Source organism: Podarcis muralis, chromosome 9 (genome assembly GCF_964188315.1).
Source record: "Podarcis muralis chromosome 9, rPodMur119.hap1.1, whole genome shotgun sequence".
Lineage (NCBI taxonomy): Eukaryota > Metazoa > Chordata > Lepidosauria > Squamata > Lacertidae > Podarcis > Podarcis muralis.
In genome coordinates, this window is record NC_135663.1 from 57634766 (window position 1) to 57653011 (window position 18246).

Here is an 18246-nt window from a genome sequence, read left to right on the forward strand (position 1 = left end):
GTGATAGACCTGTTGCAGATGGGTAGGGTATAAATAATAAAATTATTATTATTATTATTATTATTATTATTATTATTATTATTATTATTATTACTGTTGGTTTGGTGTTGGCAATTTGCGCATGGATCCTGCTGGTTCTAATGCCAAGTTTTTATATATAGAGAGATTTTTGCTAGCTTTTGCCTTTCCAGAAGGAGACCCCCTTTCTGTATTGGAGGGAAACTGGAGATGTAAATCTCCCAGGCCTGCCCTGTCTGTGGTCCCCGAGGAGGGATGCAGCTCGCAGAATCCTGGGCGCCTGGGATTGGCTCTCCCGCTTGGGGGCGAGGAGGAGGCAGCGGCCTGGGCATTGGCAGGGCCTTTCCCCTCTGTCTGCTGCTGCTGCTGCAGCCGCCGCCGCCGCTTTATTTTTAGCCGGTGGCTCAGCTCCGCTCAGCTGCTGTTGCAAGAGAGGAGGCTGGTGGGAGGAGACCAGGCAGATCTTCAGCCGGCTGCGAGGAGGAGGAGGAGCAGCGGGAGGAGGAAGCCTGGCGCACCGGCCAAGCGCGCCCCGCATGCACGGAGCGGTGCCCTCTCCTCCCATCGCTGCTGGGGACGCACGGCGGCCGCTGGCTTTCCCCGCGCGGCCCCCGGGAGAGAGCCGAGAGCCGCCGGAGCCCAGGCTCCCTCCGTGCTGCGGCAGCGGGGGCGCAGCTCGCCTTTGCAGATGGCCAGTCCGGGCTCGGGGCTGCTGGAGGCGACGCAGCCTCCAGGGGACTCGCCGGAGCCAGCGTTGGCCGAAGCGCAGCAGTGGATCGAGGTAAACGGAGCGCCAGCAACCTCTCGTCTCCCTCCCCTTCGTGCATAGGGTCCTTTTGCAGTAGCTCTCCCCCCTCCCCACACCCACGCCAAAAATTATCCCACTGCAGTGCCTTGGGCCACCGATCCGCGCGAGATTGGCAACCGGTTTGGGGAAGTAGGCGCAATTTTGCGCGCAAAGGTTCTCCATCTCTCTCTCTCTCTCTCTCTCTCTCTCTCTCTCTCTCTCTCTCTCTCTCTCTCTCTCTCTCTCTCTCCGGCTCTGGCAGTTTCTCCCTGATGGTGCAGAGTTGCCATCGCCTGCTGAAAAGACAGGACGTCGGTGAGGTTCAGAAAGAACTGCTGCAGTAGCAGCAGGTTCAGTTCGCGGGGCGCATTTTTTAGGCGGCTGGAAGGATGCGTCTCTCTCTCTCTCTCTCTCTCTCTCTCTCTCTCTCTCTCTCTCTCTCTCTCTCTCTCTCTCTCTCTCTCTCTCCTTCCTTCCTCCCTGTCCCCGCTCTTCCTCTTCCTCTGGTCGCCCTTCCTTGCAGTCTAATCTCTTAATCGCATTTATTTCCTTCTCTGGGCAGAATGAAACGAAACGAGAGACGGTAAACAAGGGGAGCGCTCGGCAGAGAGCTCGCCTATCCTTTGGAGGAGGAGGTCTTGGGGATTTCAGAGCAAGAGCTGCTCTCCAGGTCTGGATGCTGAAAATGGGATAATCCAGACAGGTTCAAGTGCAGGAGGGTGTTGCCTTAGCGACAACTGAGGGCTGGGAGAACGTGGCCCACATCAAATAATCTCCGATAGTTTATACTGTTATAGTTCTGTTGTCCAGATCATTGTATAAATAGTGATTTCCACCTCCCGCTCCTTCCAGGTAGCAGAATAATGCAACTATTTCGCTTTGCGCACCTGAGCGGACAGTCGTATTTTTGACCACTGGGATTTGTTGTTAGTACAGTGGTACCTCGGGTTAAGTACTTAATTCATTCCGGAGGTCCGTTCTTAACCTGAAACTGTACTTATCCTGAAGCACCACTTTAGCTAATGGGGCCTCCTGCTGCTGCTGTGCTGCCGCTGCGCGATTTCTGTTCTCATCCTGAGGTAAAGTTCTTAACCTGAGGTACTATTTCTGGGTTAGCGGAGTCTGTAACCTGAAACGTATGTAACCCGAGGTAGCACTGTACATTCAATTACGGCCCTATAATGCGTGAACTGGGACGCGGGTGGCACTGTGGGTAAAAGCCTCAGCGCCTAGGGCTTGCCGATCGAAAGGTCGGCGGTTCGAATCCCCGCGGCGGGGTGCGCTCCCGTCGATCGGTCCCAGCGCCTGCCAACCTAGCAGTTCGAAAGCACCCCCGGGGGCAAGTAGATAAATAGGGACCGCTTACAAGCGGGAAGGTAAATGGCGTTTCCGTGTGCGGCTCTGGCTCACCAGAGCAGCGATGTCACGCTGGCCACGTGACCTGGAAGTGTCTCCGGACAGTGCTGGCTTGCCTCTTGAGTGAGATGGGCGCACGACCCTAGAGTCTGGCAAGACTGGCCCGTATGGGCAGGGGTACCTTTACCTTTAATGCATGAACTATTGTTATCATTATCACTGTTATTATTAAAGGCGTGCACAAACTTTGGGCCTTAACACGCTATTGGGGAAGGTGAATGATGCTTCTACTTTGGAACCATACAGAGTGGTTGGTTTTTTGCGTCCATACAAAGAGGCGGGAAGGAGACTCTCTGAGAACATCAATATCAACCAAAGGTGCTTCTTAAAGACTGACTTTAGTGCTCCAACTGAGCCTTGGCTGCCTTCTTCCAGCAGAGAAGCAGAGTTCTGTGTAACCTGAATGTTTGCGCACACACTAACTCAAGCCATATATAGCACCTCCACTCTCTGTGCCTGGGAAGACGAGAAATAGTTTGGCTATAAAAAGTGTGGAAAATATTTGAATTGTTTGATGTAGGCAAGGAAAGTGCATTTTTAGAGAAACCTGCCACTATTTCAAGGGTCACATTGCTGCTCACATGTAAGTTCAATATCAAAAGGGTGCGTTGGGGAGGGGAGCTCACCTCCAACCTTAGCTCCCCACGCTCCATTGGCTTGGGTGCTTTTATTCCAGCCTGGCCCACTTCTGGAATTGCCCTAGGAGAACAATGAGAGGGCTTGTAAGCATTTGATTTCAGTGTGGATTAGACTCTGCCTATGGGACGCGGGTGGCGCTGTGGGTTAAACCACAGAGCCTAGGACTTGCCAATCAGAAGGTCGGCGGTTAGAATCCCTGCTACGGGGTGAGCTCCTGTTGCTCGGTCCCTGCTCCTGCCAACCTAGCAGTACGAAAGCACGTCAGAGTGCAAGTAGATAAATAGGTACCGCTACGGCGGGAAGGTAAACGGCGTTTCAGTGCGCTGCTCTGGTTTGCCAGAAGCGGCTTGGTCATGCTGGCCACATGACCCGGAAGCTGTACACTGGCTTCCTCAGTCAGTAAAGCGAGATCTTCTCATTAAATCAGGGTTGTCCGCATGACACCCCTTCAACCACCTGCAATTTTGCTCACTTCCACCCTCCAAATGTGGATTTTCCCAACCTGGGAATAATTCAACATGCCGTTCAAAATCTGACACCTAATTGTGCCACCTGGAGCAGCATCCACAATGCTCTGGTGTTATTACAGTCGTACCTTGGCTCTCGAACTCTGCAAACTAGGAAGTGACTGTTTCGGTTTGTGAACATTCTTTGGAACCCGAATGTCCATTGGGGCTTCTGATTGGCTGCAGGAGCTTCCTGCAGCCAATCAGGAGTTGCACTTTGGTTTCCGAACGTTTTGGAATGGATTCTGTTCGACATCCAAGGTATGACTGTAATTTGATTTTTATTTATTTTAGAACATATACCACATGATTGGTTGTTGTTTTTCTAAACCAAACAAACCCTCAAAGCAGTTTACAAAAGAATAAAACAATGAATCATCTCCCCCCCTCCCATTTCTGTGTTTCCCCTTACCTTCATTTTTTATTTGGCGGCACTTGTGGCTATTTCTTGGTAGGCTTCTCCAGGCATGAGCACTGCCTAGATTTTTTAAAACAGTGTTTAAACATTCAGATTCACAAAACTGTGGAAAACCATGTAACACAGCAGCCTTTAGCTTATTTGTATTGATCTGTAAAACATTTTGTGATGCATTTTGTGGACGCGGGTGGCGCTGTGGGTAAAAGCTCAGTGCCTAGGACTTGCCGATCACATGGTCAGCGGTTCTAATCCCCGCGGCGGGGTGCGCTCCCGTCATTCAGTCCCAGCGCCTGCCAACCTAGCAGTTCGAAAGCACCTCCAGGTGCAAGTAGATAAATAGGGACCGCTTACTAGCGGGAAGGTAAACGGCGTTTCCGTGTGCGGCTCTGGCTCGCCAGAGCAGCGATGTCACGCTGGCCACGTGACCCGGAAGTGTCTGCGGACAGCACTGGCTCCCGGCCTCTAGAGTGAAATGAGCGCACAACCCTAGAGTCTGTCAAGACTGGCCTGTACGGGCAGGGGTACCTTTACCTTTATCTTGATTTTATTCTGTGAACTGCCCTGAGACCCCCAAGTATAGGTCCCTACATGTTTGGACTGCCCCACCTTCATGCAGTATTTGCACACTACATTGGATGCTGGGAACAATGACAAAAAAGTACCTGAAGAAATAAATAGGAGCACCATGAAAATAAGCCGTTTGCCATTTTCCCTTGCTATTTTTTTTTTTTAAGGGTGCACATGCATGTAAAGTTCTGCCTTTGCACATGTCTTGTTTGTGCTCAAATGGAGGAAGAAGAAACAGCAAATTAGAAAGGAGGGTCGATTGGCCCATGCCCACGACTATGGAGGGGAAACAGCAGTTTTGCAACCCAAATGCAAGCATGTATGGATTTCTAAGCTCAAACTGGAATAGGAAAACAGTGGATTTGCACAAATTTGAGCTTCCTCCTTCCCTTTCCTGCATATCTCTTTTGATGCTAAAACTAATAGTTAAAAACATTATGTACATGCAACACCCTGTTCTTATTTTAATGGGACAGATATGTGATCAAAGAAATGTGGCTGTTCTTCTTGCACATAATTTTGCCCTCAGTTCTTCTGATTTATTCCTTCCTGCGCATTGTAGCCATTCAAAATCCCTGGATCCTCAGTGCCAAATAAGAGAGGGATACAGTATTCTTCACCAGAAGGCATGTGGGTTTATTGTGTTGAGTGATTGAAGGGACTTGTCAGCCAGGTCTTCAAGAATGCAGGGGCTTTTAATTTCTTTGTTACAGTGTGACAGCTCCTTTTGTCACCAACTGATAAGAGGGGATGAGACAGACTTACAGGTGGAGCCTAGGCTCAACTTTTGCCTGGGACTTCATTGAGTTCCATGGGACTTACTCCCAAGTAAGTTTGTACAGCGTCGCAGTTCGAGTCTCACTGAAATTGGAACATGTGATCAGGCAAAATGAGCTCTAGATACAGTTTAGTTTAGATCAAATGTGGGCAACTAAAAACAAAACAAAACAAAAACTTGGCTGAGCCAAATGAAAAATGAATGAAGAGTCACGCGAAACCTTAAAGGCTTAACTACCGTATTTTTTGCTCTATAAGACTCACTTTTTCCCTCCTAAAAAGTAAGGGGAAATGTGTGTGCGTCTTATGGAGCGAATGCAGGCTGTGCAGCTATCGCTGAAGCCAGGAGAGCAAGAGGGATTGCTGCTTTCACTGTTCAGCGATCCCTCTTGCTGTTCTGGCTTCTGAGATTCAGAATATTTTTTTTCTTGTTTTTCTCCACCAAAAACTAGGTGCGTCTTGTGGTCTGGTGCGTCTTATAGAGCGAAAAATACGGTAATTTGTTATGGGAAATGTTTCACCCTGAACATACTCAGTCCTTCACCAAAGTGACTTATTGGCTGTATTTGCATGTAATGCCATTTTGCATGATGAGGATGAGATACATTCATTGAGCACTGGGCTTGTCTTATCTTTGTTCCTTTTTCTTTCTCGAGCGCAGCTTCCAGGAGATTGTAAGCTTCTGCTTTTTTTCTTTTTAGATTAACCTCAGGTCGCCATTTCCTCTGAACTCAGGTAAACCGTGGTTAACCTTAACCATGGCTTGTTGAAACAAGCCAGCTTAAAACCGCAGGTTAGTCTGGGTTGGGATGTTACCTTGAGTTTTGAGGAATCCAAAACAGAAGCAAGAACTTCTGCACTCCTCACAGCCATGCTGGAGATGGGATTGTGTGAGTTTGGCTGGTGGAGAACCACTGGCCCGAAAACCAAACCTGGCCTCCCAGCCTTCCCATTTGGCCAATGAGGCTGGTCTCCGAAAATGACACCCACCAGTCCCACACATGTCATCATATGTGATGTCAGGTGCAAGGCAGGCAGAGCTTTGGTTTCAGAAAGCAGGGCAGATCTTCCTGTGCATTGGCTGCTGTGCAGAGACCTGTCTGATGCAACTAAACCCTGCAAAAAAGCAGGTTTGAATTATCCATGCATCAGCCAGACAGTCCCAGGCCTTAAAAGGTTCCCCATCTGGCGCTAAACCGTGGTTTGGTGCTACTCACAAACAAGATGGTTATGTCACTTGGCAATGATGTTGGGGAGCTGAATTATTCAAAGCCGTATTAAATCTTCTTGTTGTTTAGTCATTTAGTCGTGTCCGACTCTTCATGACCCCATGGACCAGAGCACGCCAGGCACTCCTGTCTTCCACTGCCTCCCACAGTTTGGTCAAACTCATGCTGGGAGCTTCGAGAACACTGTCCAACCACCTCGTCCTCTGTCCTCCCCTTCTCCTTGTGCCCTCCATCTTTCCCAACATCAGGGTCTTTTCCAGGGAATCTTCTCTTCTCATGAGGTGGCCAAAGTATTGGAGCCTCAGCTTCATGATCTGTCCTTCCAGTGAGCACTCAGGCCTGATTTCCTTAAGAATGGAGAGGTTTGATCTTCTTGCAGTCCATGGGACTCTCAAGAGTCTCCTCCAGCACCATAATTCAAAAGCATCAATTCTTCGGCGATCAGCCTTCTTTATGGTCCAGCTCTCACTTCCATACATCACTACTGGGAAAACCATGGCTTTAACTATACGGACCTTAAATCTTAGTGCTTGTAATTGTTTAGCGCTTTATTAGACAGCCATTTACATTATTGTAAATGCTTATATTTATTTTTTTTAGCTCTTTTGAGGAGTGAGAATGGCGAAATATGTGAAAAATATTTGGGCTTCTTGCTATTCATTTCTTTGCTTTATTTCATGTAGCCCAGGGGGTCTACAGACCCTTCACTTTTTAAGAAAGCGGCATGGGTTTAGACAAGATTCTAAAGTGTCAAGTGTTCCTTGAGGGTTGCATGCCTCCATCCACCCCCAAGATGAAACATAATAGTTAGCTGTAAAGTCCTAGTCTTAAAATAGCTATTAATCTAGTAACCACTGCACATGAGCTATCTTTCTATCAGAGTATTTATAGAGCCGTTTGCTACATCTCCAGCAACAGTGGTCTAATAAACAGTGTGTGAGGTCCTGTAATAAAGTCTACATTCTCATTTGGGTATAGACTTGCTTGTTAAGCTTTGACAAGTCAGTTTCTATAAGGGCCTCTCTAAACAATTGGTGTAATAAATCTGGTTTCTCATATCTGTTCAAGAAACCTACCTCTCCTATCTTCCTGTTTGTTTCTGACATGTTTTACTTTAATGGCACTTCAAACTGCAGGATTTTGTGTCACATACTGACAGGGTACCTGCTAAATTGTGCGACGTAAATTATCCAAGGATGCAATTCCTCAAGCCCTTACACCACATTACTACTACTACTACTACTACTACTAGAGTACTTGTTAATCTAGTCCTCTAAGCAACATAAAGCACGTAGTCACAAAAAAGGTCAATGAAACGAATAGTAACATATCAAATTGGATAGAATACACAGGCACAGACATAAACACACAAAAAGAGCTAAAATAGTCATCCCAGTAAAAGCAGAGTGCTCAAATATTGTCAGAGTCGAGACTAAAATTATGTTCACGAGCTCTTTGCTTCGTGCCCAAAAGATGATGTTGTAGTTGCTAGGTGGGCTTCTCAGGGGAGAGAGCTGCATGAGCTTTATTTTATTATTTGGTAGCTGTTCACCTGTTCTCCTATTTTAAAAGTGCATATCAAGCCAGATTTTTTTATAAAATGGCTAGATGGATGAGAGCAAAGCAAGTTTCCCCTTTATGTTCCGCGTAGATGGGAAATAATGGTGTAATTGAAGGGTGACTTGGCATGCTACAAAAGCATTTAATTGTGTTTAGGGCACTCTTTAATTGATCGCATTGAAATACCTGCTCCTTAGTTGTAAAATATTGTTGATTCACCCCCCTCCCTTCCTTTCTCCACTATTTACAGTATAGGTATTCCCACAAGTTGTTGAATCCACTTGGCTGCTGTCCTTGACTTGCACACACACACACACACACACACACACACACACACACACACACACACACACACACAGACACAGACACACACTTCTAATTGCTGTCAAGCTTTGGTGGAAGGGAACCAATAGCAGGCTTTTTAACTGAAAGATGGGGTAGAGATCTAAAAATGAATGAATGAATGAAAATGCACCTGCTGTTTATTACAATTGATCGATGAGATTGGAATTCAGATATACCATTATTGAAGATCTGAGAAAATGCCAGCGTCTGTGGACTTTTTGGTGAATGTTAACCTGAGAGCACCGGAGACATGAGCAAAGTGCAACATTTTTTTGGCTGAAGGAGATAAAATTTGTGGGGGGAGGGGCTTGGGAGAGCAGAGTAGGGGAGGCACTGGAGTAATCTGATGCAAATAAAATGGACTTACTGGAACGGTATTTATTTATTCTAAAGCATTTTTAGAGGTTTCCCAAGTTTGGGGGCGGGGAGCTGGCAGGAACAGGATGGGGAGGAGCATGAGCTGGTTTATAATCTTATTTCAATTGGTTTAAAGTTCTTTTTTATTTTAATAATAATAAAATATAATAATAATAATAATAATAATAATAATAATAATAATAATAATAATAATAATTTATTTAGACCCCGCCCACTCTGGGTGGCTTCCAAAAATATATATTAAAATACTGTAATACATCAAACATTAAAAGCTTCCCTAAACAGGGCTGCCTGTTAAACCTTGAGATGAAATATTCACACTGGGCATTCAAGATCGTGTGGTGTAAGAATGGCAAAATACAAAGAAGAAGGTGTGACTTCTACATTTTGTCCTGACCTTGCTGAAAAGCAGTTTGAGAATTTGGGCAATTTCCATTAGAAGTTGATAATTTAGGATTTATGTATCAACTTCAGCAAAGTTATACTATTTTGAGCCACATGAACACATCATGTGCAAGTGTTTTTAATTCATTTTCATTGTGGAAAATTAAAATTGAAAAGTTTTCTCTTTTTGTAGGTCTCTCTTACTTGATTCTGTTAGTCACAGGTGGTTATTGCTCAGGGGCTGCCAACCAATAATTAACACTGTCAGAATTTGAATTTGTTACGGGCTCTGACAGGTCAACAACGTTGGCTTTCCCACTGCAGAAGTGTGGCATGGAACCGTTGACACAACCGTTCATAGACCTATTTCTTGATCAGGTTTTTTAAAGCCAACTTCAGTTCAGTGCAAAGATCACCAGAGCAGTTTACAGTAAGAACAGCCGATTGCAACAATTCAATTAAACTATAAAACCATAATCGATTTGGCACAATAAGAGCAGCAGGAAAAATCAGACAAAAAGTTGCACAAAAGATTGACACACACAAAAATCATGAACACAATTTCACAGGACGCCATTTCATTTTTTTTTTTTAAATATATTTATTAAAATTTTCATATAAAACATGCATTTGAAAAACACAACTCATCATTGTCCATTTAACATCTCTCAATTGTTACATAGGACTCCCCCACACCTCCCGCGTACACTTACATCATTATTAAATTAATTTCAAACAAATTATCATTTTACTCATAATCTTAATTTTAGTTAGCATATAATTCATCCTTAAATCTAATTTAGTGATAGACAGTTATTTTCTGCTCTGGCATCCGGTTCAACACTCAACCAAATTACAATATTTTTGTAAGTAAATCTTAAATTTCTTCCAGTCTTCTTCCATCCTTTCTTCTCCCTGGTCTCGAATTCTGCCGGTCATCTCAGCTAGCTGCATATAGTCCATCAGCTGCATCTGCCATTCTTCCACAGTGGGTAGCTTCTGAGTTTTCCAATTCTTGGCAATCAATATTCTTGCTGCTGTTGTTGCATACATAAAGAATGTTCTGTCCTTTTTTAACACACTCTGGCCGACGATACCCAAGAGGAAGGCCTCTGGTTTCTTAGTAAAGGTGTATTTAAACACCTTTTTTAATTCATTATATATTGTCTCCCAGAAGGCCCTCACTCTAGGGCAGGTCCACCAGAGGTGAAAAAATGTTCCTTCGTTTTCCTTACATTTCCAACATTTACTATCAGACGAATGGTATATTTTGGCTAATTTAACAGGGGTCATGTACCATCTATACATCATTTTCATCACATTTTCCTTCAACGCATTACATGCAGTGAAGTTCAACCCAGAGGTCCACAACCTTTCCCAATCTTCAAACATAATATTGTGCCCAATGTCCTGGGCCCATTTTATCATTGTTGATTTTACCATTTCGTCTTGTGTGTTCCATTTCAGCAGCAAGTTATACATTTTTGAAAGTACTTTAGTCTTAGGTTCTAACAGTTCAGTTTCTAACTTTGACTTTTCCACTTGGAATCCTAACTTTTTGTCATTTTTAAACACTTCTTTAATCTGAGCATAGTGTAACCAGTCTCGCACTTTATCTCTCATCTTCTCTAAACTCTGCAATTTCCAATTGTCACCATCTTTTTCTATTATCTCCCAGTATTTTGGCCAATTGGCCTCCATATTGGCTCTTTTTTGAGCCTTGGCCTCCAGGGGTGACAGCCACCTCGGAGTTTTACTCTCCAATAAGTCTTTGTATTTTATCCAGACATTAAAAACTGATTTTCTGACAATATGGTTCTTAAAGGCCTTATTTATCTTAGCTTTGTCATACCATAAATAAGCATGCCATCCAAACGCATTATTAAAGCCTTCCAAGTCCAAGACATCCGTATCTTCAAGAAGTAACCAGTCTTTTAGCCAGCAGAACGCTGCAGCTTCATAATACAACTTTAAGTCTGGCAGGGCAAAGCCCCCTCTTTCTTTCACATCTGTTAGTATTTTAAATTTGATTCTGGGCTTTTTGCCCTGCCAGACAAATTTAGAGATATCTTTCTGCCACTTCCGAAAACACTCTGTCTTGTCTACAATCTGTAGTGTCTGAAACAAAAATAACATTTTTGGCAATACATTCATCTTGATGGCAGCTATTCGGCCTAACAAAGAAAGTTTTAGTCTTGACCAACTATCCAAGTCTCTCTTGATTTCTGACCAACATTTTTCATAGTTATCTTTAAATAAACTCAGATTTTTTGCTGTTATGTTTACCCCCAAATATTTAACTTTCTTAACCATATTTAGTTCTGTCTCTTTCTGAAGCTGTTCCAGCTCAGTATCTGTCAAGTTCTTTCCCAAAACCTTGGTTTTTTGCTTATTTAACTTAAATCCTGCCACTCGACCAAAGTTTTGAATCAGTTGTAATACTCTTTTCATACTAGATTCCGGCTCCTGTAGTGTCAAAACTAGGTCATCTGCAAAAGCTTTAAGTTTATATTGTTTCGCTCCGACCTGGATCCCTTCCACCAACCGGTCCCCCCTAATCATATTCAGGAGCACTTCCAGAACCGAAATAAACAGTAATGGGGAAATCGGGCAACCTTGTCGTGTACCTTTTTCAATTTTGAACCCTTCTGTAACCACATTGTTAACTATCAGTTTAGCCTTTTGTTCTGAGTATATTGCCTCAATCCCATTTTCAAACCCCCGTCCCACTCCCATTTCTTTTAAATTCCCCTTCATAAATTTCCAGGATATGTTGTCAAAGGCTTTCTCCGCGTCTATGAAAATTAAAACTGCTTTAGTGTTTATGTTTGTTTGCAAAAGTTCCAATATGTCTATAATGTTCCTTGTGTTTGCAAACATGTGTCTGCCCGGGAGGAAGCCTGCCTGGTCTTTATGGATTATCTCACTTAAAACTTTCTTAAATCTTCGTGCCAAAACATCTGCAAATATTTTGTAATCCACATTTAAAAGGGAGATGGGACGGTAGTTCTTAAGTTGTGTCTTTTCAGTTTCCAACTTTGGTATCAATGTGATAAATGCTTCCTTCCATGATTCAGGCGCCTTCTTCCCCTCCATTATTTCATTACTGACCTCCAACAATGGTTGTATCAAATAGTCCTTCAATATCTTGTAGTAGTTAGAGGTCAGTCCATCTGGCCCTGGTGATTTGCCCTGTTTCAAACTCTGGATGGCCTGCTCAATCTCTTGTCGCGTTATTTTACTATTCAGAATTGTTCTATTTTCTTCTGACAGCTTTGCTAATCCATTTTTCTCCAAAAATTGTGTAATCTCTGCTTCATCTTGTAGCCCTTGAGTGTATAACTTTTTAAAATACCTCTGGAAGCACTTTCTAATCTCTCCCGGGTTCTGGATGTTCCTTCCTTCAACCTCTAAGTTTGTTACTGTATTCAGTCTTTGTCTCCTTTTCAACTGCCAAGCTAGCAGTTTCCCACATTTATTAGCCGACTCAAAGGTTTTTTGTTTCATTGTTTTGATCTTCCATTCTATTTCCTGATTTATCAGTTTAGAATATTGTGCCTGATGAAGTTTAATTTCTCTCAGAATCGGTTGGGACTTCGGGTTAGATCTTAACTTCTTCTCCAACTCTTCGATTCTTTCCAAAATTTTGTCTTTCTTTTCATTTTGCAATCTTTTCTTTAAAGAATTCTGTTGAATCAAGAACCCTCTCATCACAGCTTTGCTTGCATCCCAGATAGTTCTTTTTTCCACCGTGGTGCTCAAATTAATCTCGAAGTAGTCCTTTAAAGTTTTTTGGGCCTTCTTTACGATTCTTTGGTCTCTAAACAGGCCATCATTCATCTTCCATCTAAAGGAGCCGGTTGGGATCAGTGTCATGTCCATTCTCAAAGCGTTATGGTCGGAGCATGTTTTGGGGCAGATTTCCACCTTCCTCACCTTAGGTGCCAGACTTCTAGTTATCCATATTTGGTCGATTCGTGTCCAGGTCAATTGGGCTTCAGAAAAGAATGTTCCTTCTCTCCCCAAGGGGTTTCTCACTCTCCAAATGTCAATCCAGTCCATATTGTCAGTCATTTCAAAAAAAGTCTTAGGTAGTCTTCCTTCTTTGGTAATGTTTTGGTTCTGTGACTTATCCATATTTGTTGATACGACCCCATTCATGTCCCCCATCATAATGACGTTGTTATAGTCCAGATAATCCAGCATGGTCTCATGCAACTTCTTGTAAAAGTCCGATTTTCCTTCATTTGGAGCATAAATTCCTAATATCAAAATTTTTTCTCCTTGGTATTGTACTTCTATTGCGAGGATTCTTCCACTTTCGTCTTTAAAGAGAAATTTTGGTGAAAGGCTCTCTTTTGCATAGATCACTACACCTCTCTTTTTAACTGTATCCGATGATATAAATTCTTGACCAAGCCTTTTGTTTATTAACACCTTTCTGTGGAGCCTAATCACATGTGTTTCTTGTAGGCATATAATGTCCAATTGTTCCTTTTTTAAGATATGAAAAATTTTAGACCTTTTTTCGGGGCTGTTACAGCCATTTATGTTCCAGCTCAAAAGCTGCAGAGACATCCTGGATAAATCTGGTTATTCTTTCTGGGGTGGTACCTTGTTCTCCGGTCCTTGAGGATCCGAGGGGGCGGGCTCCCCTGGAGGTTCTGGCGCTGGCAATCCAAGTCCTTTGTGGAGGTCTTCTCCGTGTGCTCCCAGAAATTTGTCTCTATCTTCCACTGTTTTGATTTTGATCTTTCTCCCTCTGTAGGTAAAGGATAATCCTTGTGGGAACTCCCACCTGAATATAATTGGGTTGCTTCTTAACAATCTTGCCAATTCCGTGTAGTTAGATCTGAGGTCCAGCAACTGTTTAGGGATATCCTTGTAAATTTCAATTCTCTTGCCCAAAATGTCTAGTGACTTTTCGTAGTGCAGGCCCAAAATCTTGTCCCTTTCCTCCTTTGATCTCAGTGTTATCAAACAGTCTCTGGGCTTCTCTATCCTTCTGACTCTGCCAAGCCTAAAAGCAGATACTATTTTAAAGTCTTTTTCCTCTAACTTCCAAAACTTGGCAAATTCCTTAGTTAGAAATTCAATAAAATTATCTTCTTCCACCTCTGGTATTGACCGTATCCTCAAGTTGGTCTCCCTGTTTCGCAGTTCTGTCATCGAAAAGTAAATCTGATGTTCTCCAACTTGTTTACTGAGTGGTCTTACTTCTTTCTCAAGTTCCTCCAATCTTTGACTAGTATCTTCAGCCAGTTTCCGATTTTCACCTACAGCCTCCTTTAATTCTCCAATAGACTGGGCATTCTGTGCAACTTGTCCAGTCAACTTATTCAAACTTTCTGTGTTCTGTTCAATTTTAGCTGTATGCAAATCAGCCTTCTTGTCCAAAGCCTCCAGTTTCTCCAAAATTTTCTCCAAGACAGAGCTACTTGTCCCTGAAGCCATATCTTCCAGGTGCAACTCCTCTGTCTCGCCCTCCCCTGCCTGTATTAGGGAGGCCGCCTCTATGTCTGGAGGCAAAGTGGAAGGCAAGGCCGGCACAGATGATCTACGCTGTGAGGCTGTAGATAAAGTCAAAGTTGTTTGTTTAGTTCTTCCTCTTCTCCTTGCGCCACTCATTCCAAAGTTATCTGTAATCCAAGGTCAATCCAAGTTGTTCCCATGAGAAAGTGAAGTCCCAGATACAATAGTCAAACAGAGGCCAGGAAAGGGAAAGTAAAACAAAGTCACTGCTGTAAGACCAAAATCCTCTAGAGGGAGTTTAATGCATCTTCAGGGGAAAAGATCAAATCCAAGTCATACTTATAAATTTAATTCCATGTCCATCAGCCTCCACATTGTATTATTTTTAGCAGAGTAAACTTAAAGCAAAACAGTGTTTCTAGCAGTGCCTTGACTGCAACAGTTTCAAAGTATCCAGTTCCAGCTCAGAATGTTTCAACACCTAAATTCAATGTATCCAAAGTTGCAGACTGGTGCTCAGCCAGGCAGCTCCAGCACCAGAGGTTCTCATTTATTTTGTAATCCACTAGTGCAACAGAAGAAGGATATCCTTGCACCCCAATATCACCAAAAAAGACAGTAGCTCAAAGTCTTTCACTCAAAAATCTGCTTTAGCAGGGTGCCAGCAGTTGGTTAACACATAACTTTTTGTCTCCACTCCTCCTGCTCTTTGCTTAAGGTTCAGTATAGCGGGAGGCGGACTTCCTGCTTGTCCTCACTCCGTTTTCAGCCAAATTTTAACTTTTAAAAAAAGTTTTAAAAGTTTCAGAAAGTTCTCAAAAAGTTTCAGAAAGTTGTCAAGAGTTTCAGAAAGTTCTCAAAGTCCAAATTTACTCACGGGTTGTAGTTTCCAAAGTTCAGAAAGTTGCAGGAAGAAAGGACAGCGCTGACCGGCAACAGCAATGCGGCTTCACTTCGCTGCTTGCGGAACGACCCACAGCGCCGCTACCCCCTCCGCGATCCGGAGCCCCTTACGGGGTCCCTTCAACGTTTTGGGGGCTGCTTTTGGCGCCCGCCGGGTCCCAAGACCACAGGCTTCTGCCACCTGTGGTTTTCCTAATTGGGTCTCCGCTTTGCCGTAGCGGACGACCCGTTTGCAGCGGAGCTCCCTTCTCCCTACTCGGAGAAGGCAGCCATTACCGGTCGCGCCGCCTCCGGAAGTTTCCACAGGACGCCATTTCAAAGGCAGCCCTTTCGTTACTCCTGAGATCCATGGATAAAAGGTGGTATACAAAATTTCATGGATGATGAAGATAATAAACCACCTCACCTCTGATGACAGCAATACCTGGAGAAGCACCTCTGTAACTGATTGCAGTGCATGGGGGTCAGATTGATGTAAAAGCAGGCATTCATTTCAGGTATGCTGGAACTGTCATGCAGGGCTTTGAAGGGAGAAATGAACTTGCCTTTAAATGTGAGCTATGGGCTGGAGAACTGGGGTCACAGTTCAATCTGCAGATTTCCTCCTCCAAAGGCTATATCAATTCATATGCCAAATGTTGGGCTTTAAAAATCTATGCTGACCTGATTTACTGGACAGATACACATTCCTTCTACTCTTGTGTGAACTGGCCACTATCACTGATGGGATAGTTCTTTGCAGTGGCCAGTTTGCACGATCCATTTGCCATATTTATTTGGTTCAGGACAAGTCTTGGGTCTTGCATTTTTTTAAATTTGCTTTTTTGTTTTGCTATCTACCTTGGACTATAAAGGAATGGGGTGTGTATGTATGTGCATAAACACATACAGTGGTACCTCGGGTTACATACGCTTCAGGTTACATACGCTTCAGGTTACAGACTCTGCTAACCCAGAAATAGTACCTCGGGTTAAGAACTTTGTTTCCGGATGAGAACAGAAATCGTGCTCTGGCAGCGCGGCAGCAGCAGGAGGCCCCATTAGCTAAAGTGGTGCTTCAGGTTAAGAACGGACCTCCCGAACGAATTAAGTACTTAACCCGAGGTATCACTGTTCTAGGTCCAGCTTTCTGTAGATCATGCTTTTGTGGCTTTCTTCTGATGGGGGATGCTTAATTTGGGCGGGACCTAGAAAAATGTGAGTGTGTGGACTGATCATATTCTAGGTTGGAGCGGAGGTGTGAGTCTAAGGCTCTCTTTTGATCCTCACAAGATCTAAAAAATTGACACAGGAACCATGTATGGCATCATCGGGTTGGTTATTGCTGCTAAAGATCTTTCTAAGGAACATGCTCTCATGTACATCCCTCATTTCAACAAAATGAAACAAGGTCTGTTTCTTGAATGCATGGTCTACACCAGGCATGGGCAAACTCCGGTCCTCTAGATGTTTGGGACTACAATTCCCATCATCCCTAGCTAACAGGACCAGTGGTCAGGGATGATGGGAATTGTAGTCCCAGACACCTGGAGGGCTGGAGTTTGCCCATGCCTGGTCTACACCAACCTTCCCCAACCGCTGCCTTCCAGATCTTGTGGACTCCCAACTTGAACCGTGTTGGCTGGGGCTGATAGAAGTTGTAGTCCAAATATCTGGAAGGCTGACGCAGGCAATGCGCTGAGGAAACAGACTTTCCACCTCATGATGTTAAAATGTAAGATTTACATAGTCTGCATAATCAAGTGGGATTTATCCAATCTATCTTTCAACTGTGTGCACTCGACTCACAATATTGTGAAGCACCCGGCCTTCCAATGCGCTGCTGCTTGTTTGTGCCAGCTATAAGACAGATGTGGTTCAGTCTAGACAAGTGCCGTTTGTAAGGCCATCTTAACTGTGGGCAGCGTTTGAAATTGGTGGTGGCTGAAACAGGATGGTGGCTGATGTCTCCACCATCCGGAGGTCCATGCCTGGGGGTCCTCGGATCTTGCCTCTTTTCACACACTAACAACACCTCAGAAGGAATTTCGGGAACCAAAAAGTCATCTTGAAAAATACAATTTTCAAGTTGTCTGGCTCATAAATGGCAAACAGGCATTCCGTGTGGCAAATGTAATCCATTTGGTGCCCAGTTTATATCTCTTTGAGTTCCTAACACTGACTATCGGGTGTGAGGGGTTTGCTTTTTGAATGGCTATTTCTTTTCAGCATACATTCAACATGGTCTCTTTGTGTGGTGAATCAGGAAACTGTAACAAAAGCCAACTCTTCCAACACAATGTTAAGGCATTATTTTCATTTGCTGGTTAGGGCTGCATTAGGAAACACTTAATTCAGGCCACAATAACCCATTTAGACTTTGTGCAAGTGTTAGGCAGCAGCAACGGAAAACCAGTTTGTTGCCATTTGTTGCTTTAGCAACATGTATGTTTTGCTGCCGATATATAAATTAGAAACGACCTTTCCTTGTAACAAGTAGACTTTAAAATAACAGCGCCGGCAGGGTGAGGCGTTTCTTTTAATGCAGCCTGCATTATTGAAAGGACAGTATGTATCTCCTTTCAATTAATGCATCTCCATTTCACAGAAGGAATATATTGGCCGTGTAAAAGTATAGTGGGGTTTTTAAAAAAAACAAAATCACCAATCTCGTTTCATGTATTTGGGACATGATTCTGCAACAGGGGGATTTCCTGTCCAAGCAAATCCCAGCTTCAAAAGAAGGATTAATTTCGTCCCTCACACTTGCTCTGATTCAGTTAATTATTAGCCCTCTAGGTGCTGAAATGTCCATTTAAGCTCCCTCTCTGCCTTGCAGGATTGATGTAAAGAATTGCTGAAGGTGAA

At 43.7% G+C, this 18246-nt stretch overlaps 1 protein-coding gene across 9 annotated transcripts in view; it reads left to right on the forward strand.

The window, feature by feature from the left end:
* The first annotated feature begins 313 nt into the window (after positions 1-313).
* Positions 314-18246, forward strand: part of LIMCH1 (LIM and calponin homology domains 1) — a 213496-nt gene continuing 195563 nt past the window's right edge. For 7 of the 9 annotated variants that reach the window (XM_077934316.1, XM_077934317.1, XM_077934319.1 and 4 more), the window contains exon 1: positions 314-799. In XM_077934316.1, the coding sequence (XP_077790442.1) occupies positions 555-799 (245 nt within the window). In that variant the 5' untranslated portion in view covers positions 314-554. The remainder of the gene's footprint in view (positions 800-18246) is intronic. The other 2 variants (XM_077934318.1, XM_028745225.2) reach the window with 1 other exon arrangement.